Source organism: Varanus komodoensis, unplaced genomic scaffold (assembly GCF_004798865.1).
Source record: "Varanus komodoensis strain SLA01 unplaced genomic scaffold, ASM479886v1 scaffold6_2, whole genome shotgun sequence".
Taxonomy (NCBI): Eukaryota; Metazoa; Chordata; class Lepidosauria; order Squamata; family Varanidae; genus Varanus; species Varanus komodoensis.
The window spans coordinates 13,252,084-13,267,496 of NW_025336346.1; the positions used below are offsets into that span (position 1 = coordinate 13,252,084).

Below are 15,413 nucleotides of genomic sequence, written 5' to 3' on the forward strand. Positions count from 1 at the left end.
ACACCACCATCTTAGCACGTATCTTCTTGCAGGAATTAACAGTAGCCTTCATTAATTCCAGTTGCTGGAGGAATAAGATAAAAACATAGAAAGAAAAATAGAACAGCAGTACATGGTAAGTTCACAATACCTGAGGGAGTTCTGATGGTACGGCAACAGAAGCTGAAGTAATATTTGCAGCTTGACCTGTTTAAGACATCAGAAACAAAAATGAATACACATCTGGATACATAGATTTTAGAATAAAGCTTAATATAATGAATCTTCATTTATCTTTCCAGTGGAATCTGTCTGATTCCATTATTCACTGATTACTTAGAAGATTGTAACTGCAGTATCAAAGTGACACAACTATGTGCAGATCTACCTGAATCAAATGTAAATTACAACGGCTGATGCAAGTCCTGAAACTGTCACATTATGCATGCTGTGAATAGTCTGACACATATTTAGTGCAATGAATCGAGTTTCACACATCATGCATCTGTTGAATTTAGTGAAAAATATTAAGGAGGCCTACAATGAATTTCTAGAATGGACCCAATTATAGAATGGGCCAATTCTGACAACTCAATTTCTAAACTAATTTACACCCGTATTTGGGACTTAAAAAGGAATCCTAAGGGAGCCATACTGGGAGTGAGACAGCAGAGACTGGCCTACCCATAAGGAGTGCATGGCCAGCTACAGAGTTTGACAGGCATCCATGTATCTTTTGCATCTTCCTCAGCATCTTACAGATGTGTATTAAGTTGCAAAGATCTGACACACTTAAACTTGAATTACACCCCCCCTGCCAGATCTATGTGGAATACTAATCAAAGAATTTGAATCAATGTACCCTGGATTTTTCATACATAGACCTTAGGCAAATCAGAAACTGAAGTGTGGCTTAAAGAAAGGGAAGGAGAAATATTCATGGTGGTGTTGATGCCTTCTGTCACTCTGCCAAATTACCTGCAGCATTCCTTGTACAAGGAAGGGGTGGGAACAGACTGGGTTTGGGATTTAGAGGAAGCACTGGTGACAGGTCCGTGCTTTGTGTTTCTACTTTTGGTCTTCTACTGTAGTGCTTACACTTAAGAACAGAGTATTATGTTGGCCGCAACTGGTCACACATTCTGAACAGTTCCTTTCGCATAACAGTCAGACACTTGCAGTATGTACATTACTTAGTTTGGCAACTGGAAACAGATATCCTTTTAAAGGGGTCTGAGACAGCTTTCTCCAATCTGGCACTCTCCAGATGTGCTGGACTTCCCCTGGTTAGGAATTATGGGAGTTGTAGTTCAACATATTGGGGGTGTCAACCTTAGCAGTACTCACAGATTTTAAAGCATTTAGGAGCACTAACACTTGTATCTTCCTTGGCTCCTTTTAACACATTGATACAAGTATTTGAAAGTATTGTTTACTTGACAGGTGATGTTTGATTTGTCAAAAATAAAAGATCACAAAAGGGGAGTGGCATTTTTGCACAGAATGGTTGGTGAGATTGATTGTACGAAGTTTCCGTCATATAAAAACATAGAGATGCATGCAAAGAACAACATAGGCTGCTGTAACCTCCTGCTGCCATTCTCAGGAAATGATCTTCTTCTCTGTCTGCTGCTACCACTGCTGGCCACACGTGCAGAGAAGGGGCAGCAAGTGGGCACACCAGTGCCATTCCTGGTGTCCAACCTTCTTTTCTGCTTGTTGCAACCAGAGAATGGCACTGCCTGCATTGTGCATGGGACTTGGTTCCTGGCAAGTGCTCCTTAAAAACTAGGAGCACGTACCAGGTATTTGGACTCGGCCATGGCAAAGCTGACTGGAGTCCAGGAAGACGAAACTATGAAATCTGATGGATTTTCCTGCACAAAATGGATACCTTGCATATCTGTGGATCTTCTGGGTACACTGAAGTTTAACAACTGAATAAGGTGCTTGCATGTAAAATCCAAAGCATATGGTTAAATGACATGATCTCCCCATGTTTGGCACCATGTCTTAAAATGTGGAGATATACTCATATATCCCCTTACATTAACCAGAAGTACTTACACATAAATAAAGGCAAGATATTCAATTTTCTGTTGAAGATGTCAGATTCTGCAGTAGAAACCATATGACCAGTTACATGGTTCAATTACACAAGCTGTGATTCCAAGATTTCCTAATAATAACCATTATAAAACCATCAAGAATATTAGTTGGTCAAAGGAAGACAAATAATAAAGTTGTTTTGCAGTTTGCTACCTGCTCTGCTTGTTGGCCCATGGCTTATCTTTGAAGGCTGGATACCAGTACCAGTAATTTCTGATTTTTGCACCTAAAAGTGAAAGGACCAATATATAAATTAAATATTTCAAGACCAAGTGAAATGTTTTTATGTATATATGCAAAGGCTTTCTAGCTTAAGATATATTTTCTCTTCAAATGAAGTCAATTTGCATTTCTCCTTTTCTCAGGCTCCAAATTACCTTTTCTTAGATAACAGAAGTTGGCAAACGGTGGCAAATGGTTAAAGTCCATTTTTTCTTAGGCATAAGCATGACATAAAGAGGTACAGAACATTCATGTGCATATTTACATTTCAGCAAATTCTGACAGAAAGGAAATTTGATTCTGAAAATTCCTGAGCTCAGAAAATTGAGATTAATCCAGAAAATTGAGATTAGGCCTTTTAATCTTTGGCCCATTTTTGGGTATACACCTGAGAAAAAAAAGGTATTTTATATGGCTATGGTACTTGTACTTGTGAGGCAGCATGCTACAGTCCTAGGATATTGCCCTCCACAGCTGGTAGCATGACATATTCTGACCATGGCCAAAAAATTGTGTCCAAGCATTATAATTGCTTTCTTGAACAAATTTCCCTGCTAGTCCAAACCATGGTTCAAGACAATGGTCCATCTCGCACATCATGGCAAGAATCCTGCTTGACTAACACTGAAGTTCATTATGGGGCTGGTTGCCCCTTTCTCTTTTTCTGTCCCTTTGATCCTCCAGACCCCCTGGCAGGAGAGAGTTATCTCTCCCTTCCCACCAGGATTGAAAGCTGCAGCTCCCTATGGATGTGGAATACTTGAAATCTAAGAAAGGATTTGAACCTTGTTTTCCAGTGCCAGGACGCAGAGGCAACCTTTATAATCTGGTTCTAAAGCTTTGGTGAGCAGCCAGTACAAGTCATCACGGGTACAATGGGTCATCTATGGGGAAGGAATATGTAAACCTGCGAATAGCTCCTGATCCCTTAACAAAGTTGAAGAACTTGGAAGTGATGTCACGGCACATAGGAAAGGTGTCTCGACAGCACCTAAAGCATCCCATCTGCCACCACATGGGAACGTGCACTACTAGAAGCCTTTATAGCACAGCTTTACCTGTAGCACAGACACTGCATCCCTACTCGTGTCTTCTTTGCAGCAGATGGCAGACGCATGAACCACCCAGGCACTACTTCCTGGAAGCAACTTAGCAACAGTCTTTATGGACTGCCTGTATGCTTTTATATTTAAAACAGAAGTACATTTTTGAAATTGTCAGGGGAAGTGCAAGATCTCTTCACCCAAGCAAGTACCTAAGTTGCCAACATCTCACTACATTTGATAGGTGCCATTTTATATATTGTATCTATCAGCCTTCCTAAAGGATACAGAAATGTGTGTTTATATGTAAGCCATACCACACGTTGCACTATATAACATGTGCAGAAAGATGCATTTGCAGTAGCAGCATTCAACGTGTGTTCCTGCTGTTAGCCAAATGAATGTTGAGGTCTATTATGTTTTCTGCAGTGCAGGAAGCCAGCATGTATGGGATTCTTCCCACAAATGAGTTCCATGTGGCTTCCATGGAAAAACAATTTTAGAAATCTAGTCTTGCAACACGGCTGTTCACTCTTTACCAACCCTCAACTTCTTCCTTGGGAAAGAATAGGAGCAGGTCTCTGACTTGCACATACTCCCCTATTTCCTCACCACAAGGAAAAGTTAAGTGGAAATTGCTTTATCGTGAACCCTGGGAGACAGAGTCCACTAGAAGGGCAGGATACTTATAGCAAAGTCAAAAGAGAAGAAAGTACATTCAAATACGTACAAAATTTGTATGAAAGGAGGTGAATGAAAGCATGTCTCAACCTGACTCCCTGAAAAATTTCATAGGACAAATGAATTTCATAGCAATCCATCCCAGTGAAAGAAGCAAGCTGTGAATCCTGTCTAACGCATTTTCATTCTAATGCTGCTATCAGACATCTTTTTCAAATGGTTTGGACTAAATCTAATGTTAGATAACTCTATTTGTATTCATGCAGAAATGCATGACTTTCTCTCCACCCCATCTGATGCCTTAAATTTACTCTGGATGGTCCTCCAAGCCCTGGAGCAGATCTGAACAAATGTGGAGGGTGGCATGGGTCAGGAAAACTTCAGTCCACCAGTGGTGTCCATTGGCAGGATGGTGGCAGGATGCCACTGGACATATATATTATCATGGTTCAGAAAGCAAGGGCCAGTGATAAAAACACATTGACATTTGCATGATCAATTTTGATCAGAGCCACAGCATTTGTGTACGGTGGACTGAAAGATACATTTTGGTATTTTTTGGAAGGGAGGGGGGAGGGAGGGGGGGAGGGAATTGGTACTTTTGGGATGCATGTCTGATGACACAGCTCAACTTGAGTCCAAGACGTATGTCCTTCCTGAATGTCACCTCTGAGTTTGAGCTCTATTCATCACAACTATGTGCATAATATTCCTGTCCATGTTTGATCCAGGATATATATAATATGTCTGAAAATAATCTTTAATGTCATGTATTTGGCTTTATGAAACAACACAAAGGGCAACAGGGCAGTAATGATTTCCAGAAGTGTACCTTCAGCTCTTGGATTCTGATTTCTGATTTAAGAGGCGATTAGCTGCAGCATTTTTAACACTTTTTGTTTTACTTGCCAGATCAGGAATAGTTGTGCTTGGTGCAGGTTGGTCCTCAGCCACGTGAACATCCATGCCAGTTCCAGGAACTTTCAAATCCAGCACAATTGTAGGCAAGGGTTCCAAGTTAAATTCACTGTCCCCCTGGTCCAAGGGCAGAAAACTGTCTGGTGTTGCTGCTGATGCAGATGATGTGGGCACATACTCCTGGTACAGCAGATTGCGCAGTTTCTCGTCCAGGCTTTTTATCGTGTTGTCAGCAAAATCCACCCTGGGTGGTCCTTCGCCATCTGATTCTACTGCGCAGGGTGGCTGCGGTGCACTCGTGGCAAGGCCACTGGAAGGTGCAGGTGGGGCTTGGGCTGGCATCACGTGATGCTGGGGTGCAGCTGCTGACACGTGAGGAGGACTTGAAAGCTGAGGTGCTGCCAGACTCTGTGGGTCGGGGACAGCAGTCACAGGAAGGATCTGGCCTACAAAAGAACGCTGCATCTGACCAGGCTGGCTGCTGTCTGGCAAACTGGAAACTTGTGTTGGAGGCTGGTGTTCTAGAAGGGCAGCACTGGGGAGCAGAGGGGGCGAGGAGACTTCTGATGCCTGGACAGGGCCAGGCTGGAGCAGCTTTGGAAGCCCAGCCGCGCTGTGCTCAGCCTCTGCATCGGGTACACAAGTGGCTCCTTCTCTTCGTTGTGGTGCCTGCAGTGGGGCATTCAGAGCTTGCTGGACCTCAGCATGCTCTTCGTGTGAGGTCTTGCTGTACGCAGACGTGTCGGGCTGACTGGGTGCAACAGGCTGCTCAAGCTGACCTGTACTTTCGGCAGCCTGGTCTAGAGCAGATGGAGCTGCTGGTGGGAGTGTGGTGATTTCTGGCTGAACCTGTGAAAGGGAGGTTGAGGGAGGTTGTGCAGAGACATGTGTCAGTGGAGATGGGGGAGGAGTTCCTCTTGGGCTCTCATAGCTGCTCCTTTGTTTAGAGAACTGCTGATAAGCTGCGTTTGTTTGCTTGTCTGTCACTGTGGAGCTCTGCTGCTGGTCATCCAACTGCTCCAGGTCTACAAATAACAAAAGAAGAAACTTCTGAAATTAGATAACATTTTCCTTTCGAAAATCTAAGCATCAGCATATTGACCTCCATATTAAGAAGAAAAATCTCTCAAGAAAGGTAAACCTTACAATGTTGGAAAGTTCTTTCCTTATGTTAATAGTTTTTAAAATGGCTGTGGTGATTCTTTCCAAATAGATACAGTAATGGGCAGTATCCACCAGTGTCATTCTGAATAGTCAAATAGTGCTAGTGAACTTCCACTGGATATTTCCATTGTGCAAGTGACTGCATAATTCATTTACACAACCACTTCTGCAATATAATGTTGAACTGCATGTGCAACCAGATGTGTAAGCATCATGCACCGCTGGTTGCACTCAAGCTTGCACAAACATGGCTTGAGTTGGATTCTCTTCTTACACACCTTTCAGAATTTAGCTTCTGCAAGCATCATTTGTACTGGTTAGAAATTGCCCCATATTGATAGTCTGCATGCCCAACTAAAACTTGATAATGAAGAAATGGTATTCTCAACAGCTGTGACAGCTCTGCTTAAAAAAATGTATTATACTTTCTCAGCTATTAGCAGTAATCAGACACAGCCCCACTTCAGCCAGCTGGAAAACTAAGATTAATAACAAGATGTCACATGTGGTACATGGTTCTTTAAAATTCATTTATGTGACAAGAACGTCAATTGCTTCTGCACATGTAGAACAAAAAGGGATCAAGTTTCATGCCCACAAACGCGAGCTCTTAGTAGCAAGGCTGCGACACTAATCTGACCCTCACTAGTTCTTACAATGGTACTACTTGACCCTGGCTATTCCAATCCTTCAGAATAATGAAGGACGGACACACACGCTTCCGGATGGCTTCTCAGTGCTCCTGCTTCTGTATTTTTGGTTGAAAATTGCTAGGTAGTGGTGACAAAAGAAAAAAAATGTGCCAAACAACTGTAGATTATATCTTGAATACTAGCACTTTATTTATTTATTTATTTATTTATTTATTTATTTATTTATTTTAGAGTTCCCCCTCTTCATTGGCCAAGTACCAGTTGAAAGGGTTTCCTACTGTATCTCTTCCCTTGCTCTCATGTTCTTCCCCTCCTAGAAATATTTTGAAAACATGCATATACATATAAAGCTCACAAATACCTTTGGCTTCAGCCTGTTTTGCACTTTGAGGAATAGTTGGAGAGAATTCTGGTACTTCAGCTACTGGATTTTCCACAACAGGACAAATGATAAACCAACGTTTTCCTGTATGTAGAACTAATGATAAAAGAAGATTACAGTTTTCAAAAGCTTTTAGTTAAATAGCTGACAAGAAGCTTTAATGACTCAAATCGGACTAGTGCTGACTAATTTTTACTATTATTAATAAAAACACAGAGCTATCCTATTTAAGACCATATGCCCATATAGTTAATGGAACTAATCCAGATTAAAACAATGGCTACTGTTACACCTACTACCTGACCTTGCACATTTAAAAACCCCATGGTGTGTAACCTGCTTGCATATGTGAATGTGTATTTTGGGTGCATGTGAAAACACATGAACACACAAATATAGGAAAGCATCCCTCAGAAACTGAAGAATCACCTCAAATGTATGAAATTCTAACTGATTTTCTGAAATTCATAACTGCTTTGCGAACTTAAGCAAGAATCAGGAAGAAAGATAACTGGAGAGGATGAAAACTGCCAGTCAGGGTTCATTTCCCTTATTGTGGAAAATGACTAGCAGTAGCTGGAAAGCTGTTGCTTCCATTTAAGGTTTAAGGTCATCAACAGGGGCCCCTTCTGCATGTTCCCCCCACTAAGGAGGTAAGTGCGGGGTTGCAAGAAGAGGGCTTTTTCTGTGGTGGTAATTTTACTGTAATGCCCCCCCCAGAGAGCATGATACTAATGGGGGGCCTTTAACAAATCTAACAAATAAATAAATAATTACGTAAAATCTAAACTTTTGTGACATGTTTCTTACAATATCCCTTGGCTGGGCTGACATTTGTTAAAATAAAGCATTATGATTAGTTAACTACTGTACAGCGTGGGATCACCTGCCCTATCTATGGATCAATTGATCTATTAATAAAAACACTTTTACCATTTTGTTGGTACACTGGCATTCTTGCTTGAGATTGCCGATTCTCCTAAAGGAAATGAAAAAATACCATTCATAACCTACATTAGTGACCTTAGCATCACCATTAACAAGTAACCCATTAGTAATCATAGAAATATTTTTACGGGAAATGTTTGCTTAATTAAATCACCAATGTTATACTAATATTTCTTCTATGGTAAGATAATAAATAAGTTGTTAAGAGATGTGTAATGTAGATGTTTTTTAACAATACCTCTTTGATTTCCAGCCCATAAGTATCCTGCTGTGGGCTTGCACCTTGATCAGAACTGCGTTCCCCTTCTGTATCTTCACTAAGCATATCTTCTGCTTTATCAATAATTTCTTTCAGTTGCTCAATAAATATCTCTTTCTCAGTAGGCAGTATAAATTCATTTTCTACCTATATGAATTTGCAAAAATAATATTTAAAACTGTAGTCTCTAGTGTTTGGACTGTAATTCCTTCATGTTCAACTAACTCTACTGGTTATCTATCCATATTTAAAGTAACATACTGCATGAAGAAATTACATTGGAAAAAGTTTTTTCTGGTCAAACCATAAGTCTCAAGTTTTCAAGAAAATTAGTGCTTCCCTGCCAAAAACCATTATGAAAATCATTAGTTATCATGTAACTGGTTTTTCTTAACTAAGATGCAAATTAATGTTTCACTGCATGGAATGTGCATAAGATTTTTCTCCCTCTCTCATAATACTAGAATGTGAAGTCATCCTATGAAGTCGATTGATGGAGGTTTAAGACAGATGAAAGGAAGTACTTCTTCACACGAGGTATAGTAGAACTGCCGAGCTTGCGGCCATGAGAAGTGGAGATGGCACCCATTTGGAGCAGGAGGAAGATATCACTGGCTGGCTAGCTGCTACCTCCTTTACTAGAGCTATGGCCTGCCTGCACACACCAGTTGCTGAGGGGTTTGGGCAAGCAGAGGTCTTGCACCCGTCCTGCTTGAAGATCCTTCGGGCAGCTGGTTTGCCACTGTGTGTATGGCGTGCTGGACTAGATGGCTCTTCAGTCTGATCCAGCATGGCTTTTCTTATGTTCTTAGGAACACAATATATCAGGATGGATGTGTCAATAGGAACTTTCAGCTTGCCCCAGTTTTCCTTGAGCCAGAGCTTGTGGCAGGTCCCATGCTTTGTGTGCAGAGTCCCAAGCTTGATCCTTGGCATGTACAGGTAGGGCTAGGAAAGATTCCTGCCTGAAACCCCAAAGAGCTACTGTCAGTCAATGTTGGCAGTTCTGGGCTAGATGGATCAATGGTCTGCCCTAACTTAAGATTAGGAACTACCATACTAAAGATTTCTGGACTAAATCAACAGCAATAGGACAGTCACATCTGATCAGAAATAAGTCTTATTCTGTGCCGAAATGGACAGATTGACTTTGTCTCTGAAGAAGAAAGAGGATACAGACTTCTACCAAACTTGGAACTCTTTTTATTATTGACTAGAGAAAGGGGACTATGCACAGACTTAAATATGTTTATGGATTACTATAAAAAGAAAAAGTATGGGGGGCTGACCCAGTAGGTCTGCCGCTTTTGATGATTGATGTTTTTTAGTTTCTTTTTGTTAGTTAGTAGAAAATAACAATAAAACTTATTTTAAAAAAAGAAATAAGTCCTATTAAAATAAAGAGACTCTGCTCCCAAGTAAGTGTGCACAAGATTCCAACATTAGACACCTCATGACCTTTTGGAACTGTATGTATACAGTAGCAGCTTGTTACTGGCAAGTATAGAAATCAAGGGTGTGCATTTCTTTCCATATGCATATCCGTCCCCAAAGAGCAAAGAGGAAACAGAATCAGTGGCTCACTCAAAGGGGGTTGAGATACCCTCTCTAGCACTATCACCCTCTACACAGAGCACAGAAGCACATTCAGAGATAAATACTGAACAGAAATAGCCTGTACCTCAGTAACATCTGAATGATCAGAAACAGTTCTCTCTAGCTATTCTAGGATAACTGTAGTTTCTCTTCAGTTTATTAAATGAAAGTTTCAATTATTTTAAAAAGCTCCAAGCCAAGGAAAATCTTACCATATAAGTAGCAATTTCTTCTGGAGCATCACCATCTAAATCAAATTTAAACGTAACCATTTTGTGATTGTGTGTTTCTAGCTGACATTCCACCATCTTATCCCCTGTGTTGCACACCTATAAAAAGAACCAATAATTATTTCCAGCATTATTAAACATGTAAGTCAATCTCAAACAAAGGTATCTGACTTACATTTAAAATCGTAAGTTTTGGCCTGTTGGATTTTTCCTGACGTGAACGAGTACGAGCTGATTTTTTATGTTTCTTTGAAGGTTTTCCTTCTTGCTTTCCACTCCCACTTGTTCCTTCAAAGCTGTCACTCATCTCTTTACCAGAAGCAACATCAGGACTCATATAACTTTTCAATAAGGAGTGAAAAAGACATGGTAATTTAAAAGCTTTTCCTTAAAACCAGCACAAATTCATTATACCATTCTGCAGATCAAAGATTCACCTCGTATGGCATTCTGTTTCTCATGCTGCCAGCCAGTTACTTTAAATAGTTATCTTGTACTGTCATATTCACTGATAGACCCATCTACCATCAATTTGTCTATAGTGAGGACTCCTTTTAATTGGTTCAGACACCACTCAGAAACAGTTCAGTGAATGATAGAGCATTCTAGAGTTTTTTCCCAGAAAATAGAGGGAGAATATTTTTTTCTGTATTCAGTATTTCCATACTGCTCCTCAAAACTATAAAATTACAGAGTTAAACGTTGTGTAGTTACCCTATTCAATGAAGGGTCTGCAATGCAGGATGCAACTGCAGTATAACTGACAAACAGCCAGCCAGCCACTCCTAAAATATTTGCAAAAAGAGAGAGTCCACCTCTCTCGAGGCAGGCTGCTCTGCTGAACAGCTCTTTCAGTTCTGAGGCTTCTAAAATTTAGCCCAAACCTGCTTCCTTGCAATTCCCACTACTGGTTCTACTCCCCTATGGAGCAACAGAGAACAAGTCTGCACTGCTCTGAAAAAGCTTTACCAACTTTTAGTAAACTGAACATGGTAAGATATTGTCATAAAATGCAGCACAGAATGAGGTGATATCTGAAGTTAGATCTCCATTCAACTTAAGCTTTGTTTTGAGATGGCAAGGATTTTGCTGCTGCCCATCATTCTCAATAGAAAATGTGTGCAACAATTACTGAATGGAAATAGGAAGGGGCTAGGGTGTACAAGGATTTCATTTCTGTTTGCAAATCATGCTAATACACTCTTTGCAGCCCCAAATATAAAGTGTGAATTTGTGATCACACTCAATATATTTTTTTAAAGCGTATGTCCAGTCTTTGGGAGAAATCACACATGTGAAAAATATTCACATTTGAAAGGGACACTTTTTCCATTTGAAGGAGCCAACACACAACGGGGGGGGGGGGGGGGAGAGAGAGAGAGAGAGAGAGAGGAAGGGGAGAATGGAAAGAATGAAAATGGGATTGAGAGGAAAGAAACTTTGATGTGATTGTTATAGATTCAGGTGAACTTGAAAATCACTAGCTCTGCCACTGCTACGGCAAGCAACATGCCCTTCCCAGCATGTGTTGGTGATGAAGGGGGTAATTGGCCCCCCATAATATGAGAATCTTCCTTTCCCTTGGGACCCACAATGGATAAGTGGTAGTTTACATTTGGCTTCGTGGGTCACATGTTCACAGAACTTGCTCAAATTAAGATAGTCTGTTTTGTTTTTTGATCAGCTGAAGTTAACAGACATCTCACAGGCAAGTTACTATGCCTTCTATAGATCTTATATATCTACTGTGAAATATATCCAATTAGCTTTTTTTTTTAAATCTTTTTTCCTCTTTTTTGTTTTTGCTTTGCTTAGGTACATAATAATACCTTCATAATATCAATAATATATTCATGTGTTTGTGCTCATCTCTCTGCTGCACACAGTGATAATTGGCCCCCCATAATATGAGAATCTTCCTTTCCCTTGGGACCCACAATGGATAAGTGGTAGTTTACATTTGGCTTCGTGGGTCACATGTTCACAGAACTTGCTCAAATTAAGATAGTCTGTTTTGTTTTTTGATCAGCTGAAGTTAACAGACATCTCACAGGCAAGTTACTATGCCTTCTATAGATCTTATATATCTACTGTGAAATATATCCAATTAGCTTTTTTTTTTAAATCTTTTTTCCTCTTTTTTGTTTTTGCTTTGCTTAGGTACATAATAATACCTTCATAATATCAATAATATATTCATGTGTTTGTGCTCATCTCTCTGCTGCACACAGTGATAAATGTTATGGGAAGATAAGCAAAAAGATTGGGGGCCACTCAAATGCTGTTTGATGAGAAGATCAATAATGGCAGGCAGGCTGTTCAAAAGACAATTTGGCCAGTAACACTGAACTGCCCTGCAGGTTGCAGCCAAAGCAGAGCAATGAGCATATGTTATCTTATGTTATGTTATACGTCTGATCTACATGAGGCAAGGCCGAAAGCAATCGCTGCCCTTGGAGAACAGAAGGCACACCCTCGAAAGGGCTCCAGATCCACTGCATTTGGTAAGAATTTTGTACTGACATGGAAAGTTTCCTCAGGCTTGGAGACTTTTTATGCACCAAACAAATAACAAAGATACCTTTCACAACTCTGTGATAGCGATTGCTGCTTCTCCACTGTTGCATGCTCCTAAAACAGAAAGAAAAAATATTTAAGTAGAGACATGTTGCAAAATTGTTATCTGTGTACAAAAGGAATGCAACATTTTACGCATGCCTAAAGACACACTTGAACACTTGAGATTCTCATAGATTTCAATAGCTGAGAATTAAACATGTCCAATTTTACACAAGCAGCTCAAACAATTTTCTGGAGCAGACTTTCTTTAAGTAGATTACTGAGCACATTGCCTCTTAAACTATTGTCCCAGCTGAGAATTACTGTATGTTGGAAACAGAAGTAAAACAGTCAGCTCTTTATAGCACAGTGGCAAGTTTTAGCTAAAGATTAACAAAACCTCAGTCTCTTCAGTTTTATAACTGTTATATGATTGATAGGGGAAGTTAAACAATAGATCACGGAAAGGAAGACACTCTGAAGACTGTAAGAAGAATACAAAGAATGAAAATTGTGAAAGATTCCAAAGCATGACATGTTAATGAGATAAGAGATTAAGATCACAAAAATTCACCAAAGATGAATCAGTTTTAAAAGATGCTATCCAGGAGGATAAAGAGAATGGCTCTTCCAAGCATATTAGTTGTTCATAGTTCACAACACCAAGGTGTCATTAGTAAAAAAGACATCATACCTCTTTTGAAGATTCTGGAGCCAGTGGGATGACTGGGCATGGAACCTGAACCTGCTGACCCAGTGGCTGGTGATTATCTGGCTGAGATTTCACATAAGCAGTAGACTGGAGAGGAGGGCCATGATCTACAGGCATTGCTGCACCAGCTGGAGGAAGGATGCTTTGTGAAAGACCTTCAGGACCAATGCAGGGAGGCAATACATCAGGTTGTAGTTGCAGTGGTGGTGATCTAACTGCAGAAGGCTGCACTGGCAATGTAGGCATCTGGGTTCCAATATCCATGGTATACTGAGAGTGTCCCATAATCTGTTTAAGACAGGAGACATTTGTTATAAGAACCAATTCTGTTTAAGACATTAATTACTCATATAGCTAACGCCACATTATTAAAAATAAATCCCTGTTTAAAAAAAAATCAATGAAACCATATTCAAATGTGCTTGGTGCTTAGGAAGGAAGTAGTCCATTTATAGAAACAATAGATGTATGAAATGCAATCATGTGGAAGTTGTTCACTACAACAGCCAATCATGTGCAACACTACATCACTAGGATCAGGGGAAAAAATCATCGTATCACAATAGCTAAGATGTACACAACCTGACCTGTATGGCAGGTTCTCACACAGGATTGGAGCACCTGCTATGAGCCATGACTCATGACTACTTTACCTCACACCTAAATCTTTCTTCGCGCTTGTCGCAGCCTATGCCAAGGTGAGGGAGCTTACACTAGGGCAACGCACTTGTCTGAAAGAGCTGAAAGTAGTGGTATTTCAACTCATCAAAAAGCACCCTGCAAGTTGAGACTAAGAAGAATGAGATAAAATCAAAATATGTGCATGCCGGATATAGGTTTTTACTTAAAAAAAACTGGATTCTTATTACAATCAGCAAAAATAAAGACAGGTATCACATATTCACAAATCGCTCGTGGTGTATCTCTGCATATTGTATCATATGGGCTTGGACTTTTACGTAACATTTGGTATAGCTACATTTGAGGCAGAACACAGGAACCCAATGCCACCTACTTCACAAATATGTGTGGAATATGCCATAGTCTTCAGCTTCAGATAAAATGGATTGTTCCAGTTGCAGAAGCATGGTTCTGCCAATGCTGGTTAGTAATTTTGTAAACATCAGGGGTTTGGTACTGATTCCAGTTTACTAAGAAAATGATGCGTTTAGGCTACACACAATTGGAATCTAACTAGCTATTGAACCAAACACATGGATGTGTTTATGCTTAAGGGAAAATAGTAAAGTGAGTGTTTCAGGATTGGGTTGCAACTTGCAACTCCTTTCTGCAGTATTCTGCACTAAAAACCTTCAGCATTATATATTTATATATAAAAAGGATGTTCTCCATAACAGCACAAAACATAGACACATCATAATGTACATTTTTCTCCTTGGTCCAAGAAGCTGGAGTTGCTAAATCAATCTTTACCTGAAGGGGAAGCTGAAGCAAGGATGGGATATAGAAGACAGACAGAAAGAAAAGGCAGCAGCAGCAAAGGAAAGCACAGAAGACAAAGAGAATTACATTTAGTACAATTCATGTGCCATATAACTGGTGTCCTGTGTGTTTATAAGCACTGTGTTGCTGTATGTCTATGTTGTATTTCACCTATGGAACCAAAACAGAAAACACAGGCTGCTTTCCAATCTTTCATTGTACAAAATAATATAAAATGTTTAAGAATTCAGTCATTTCAAGTTACGTTTTCAAGACTAAATAATTGTTACTACTGAGATACAACCTGATGAAAATGACAAAGGTACAATTCCTTGCAAAGAGGGCAGGACTGTACAATACAACAGTTGTGTCACAATTTCTGTCTATTAGGGAAATAGGAGGAAGATCTGTATTTTTGATTAAGCAATTTCCTAAATTTAACTCCTAAAACAGCAACTAGAAGCAGTCATCAATAGAAGTAGAAAAGAGATATACTTGGAATTCATTTGTTTTAA

The 15,413-nt window shown here is 39.9% G+C and overlaps 1 protein-coding gene across 1 annotated transcript in view; it reads right to left on the reverse strand.

Moving 5' to 3' along the window:
* The window catches only part of WNK2 (WNK lysine deficient protein kinase 2), an 89,325-nt gene that overhangs the window by 25,895 nt on the left and 48,017 nt on the right, over nt 1-15,413 (reverse strand). Inside the window, exons 9-18 of the mRNA XM_044451513.1 lie at nt 13,438-13,743; nt 12,766-12,815; nt 10,360-10,525; nt 10,167-10,283; nt 8,338-8,505; nt 8,085-8,130; nt 7,131-7,247; nt 4,944-5,977; nt 2,242-2,314; nt 131-186 (exon numbers count right to left, since the gene is read on the reverse strand). Of these exons, the coding sequence (XP_044307448.1) occupies nt 131-186; nt 2,242-2,314; nt 4,944-5,977; nt 7,131-7,247; nt 8,085-8,130; nt 8,338-8,505; nt 10,167-10,283; nt 10,360-10,525; nt 12,766-12,815; nt 13,438-13,743 (2,133 nt within the window). The remainder of the gene's footprint in view (nt 1-130; nt 187-2,241; nt 2,315-4,943; nt 5,978-7,130; nt 7,248-8,084; nt 8,131-8,337; nt 8,506-10,166; nt 10,284-10,359; nt 10,526-12,765; nt 12,816-13,437; nt 13,744-15,413) is intronic.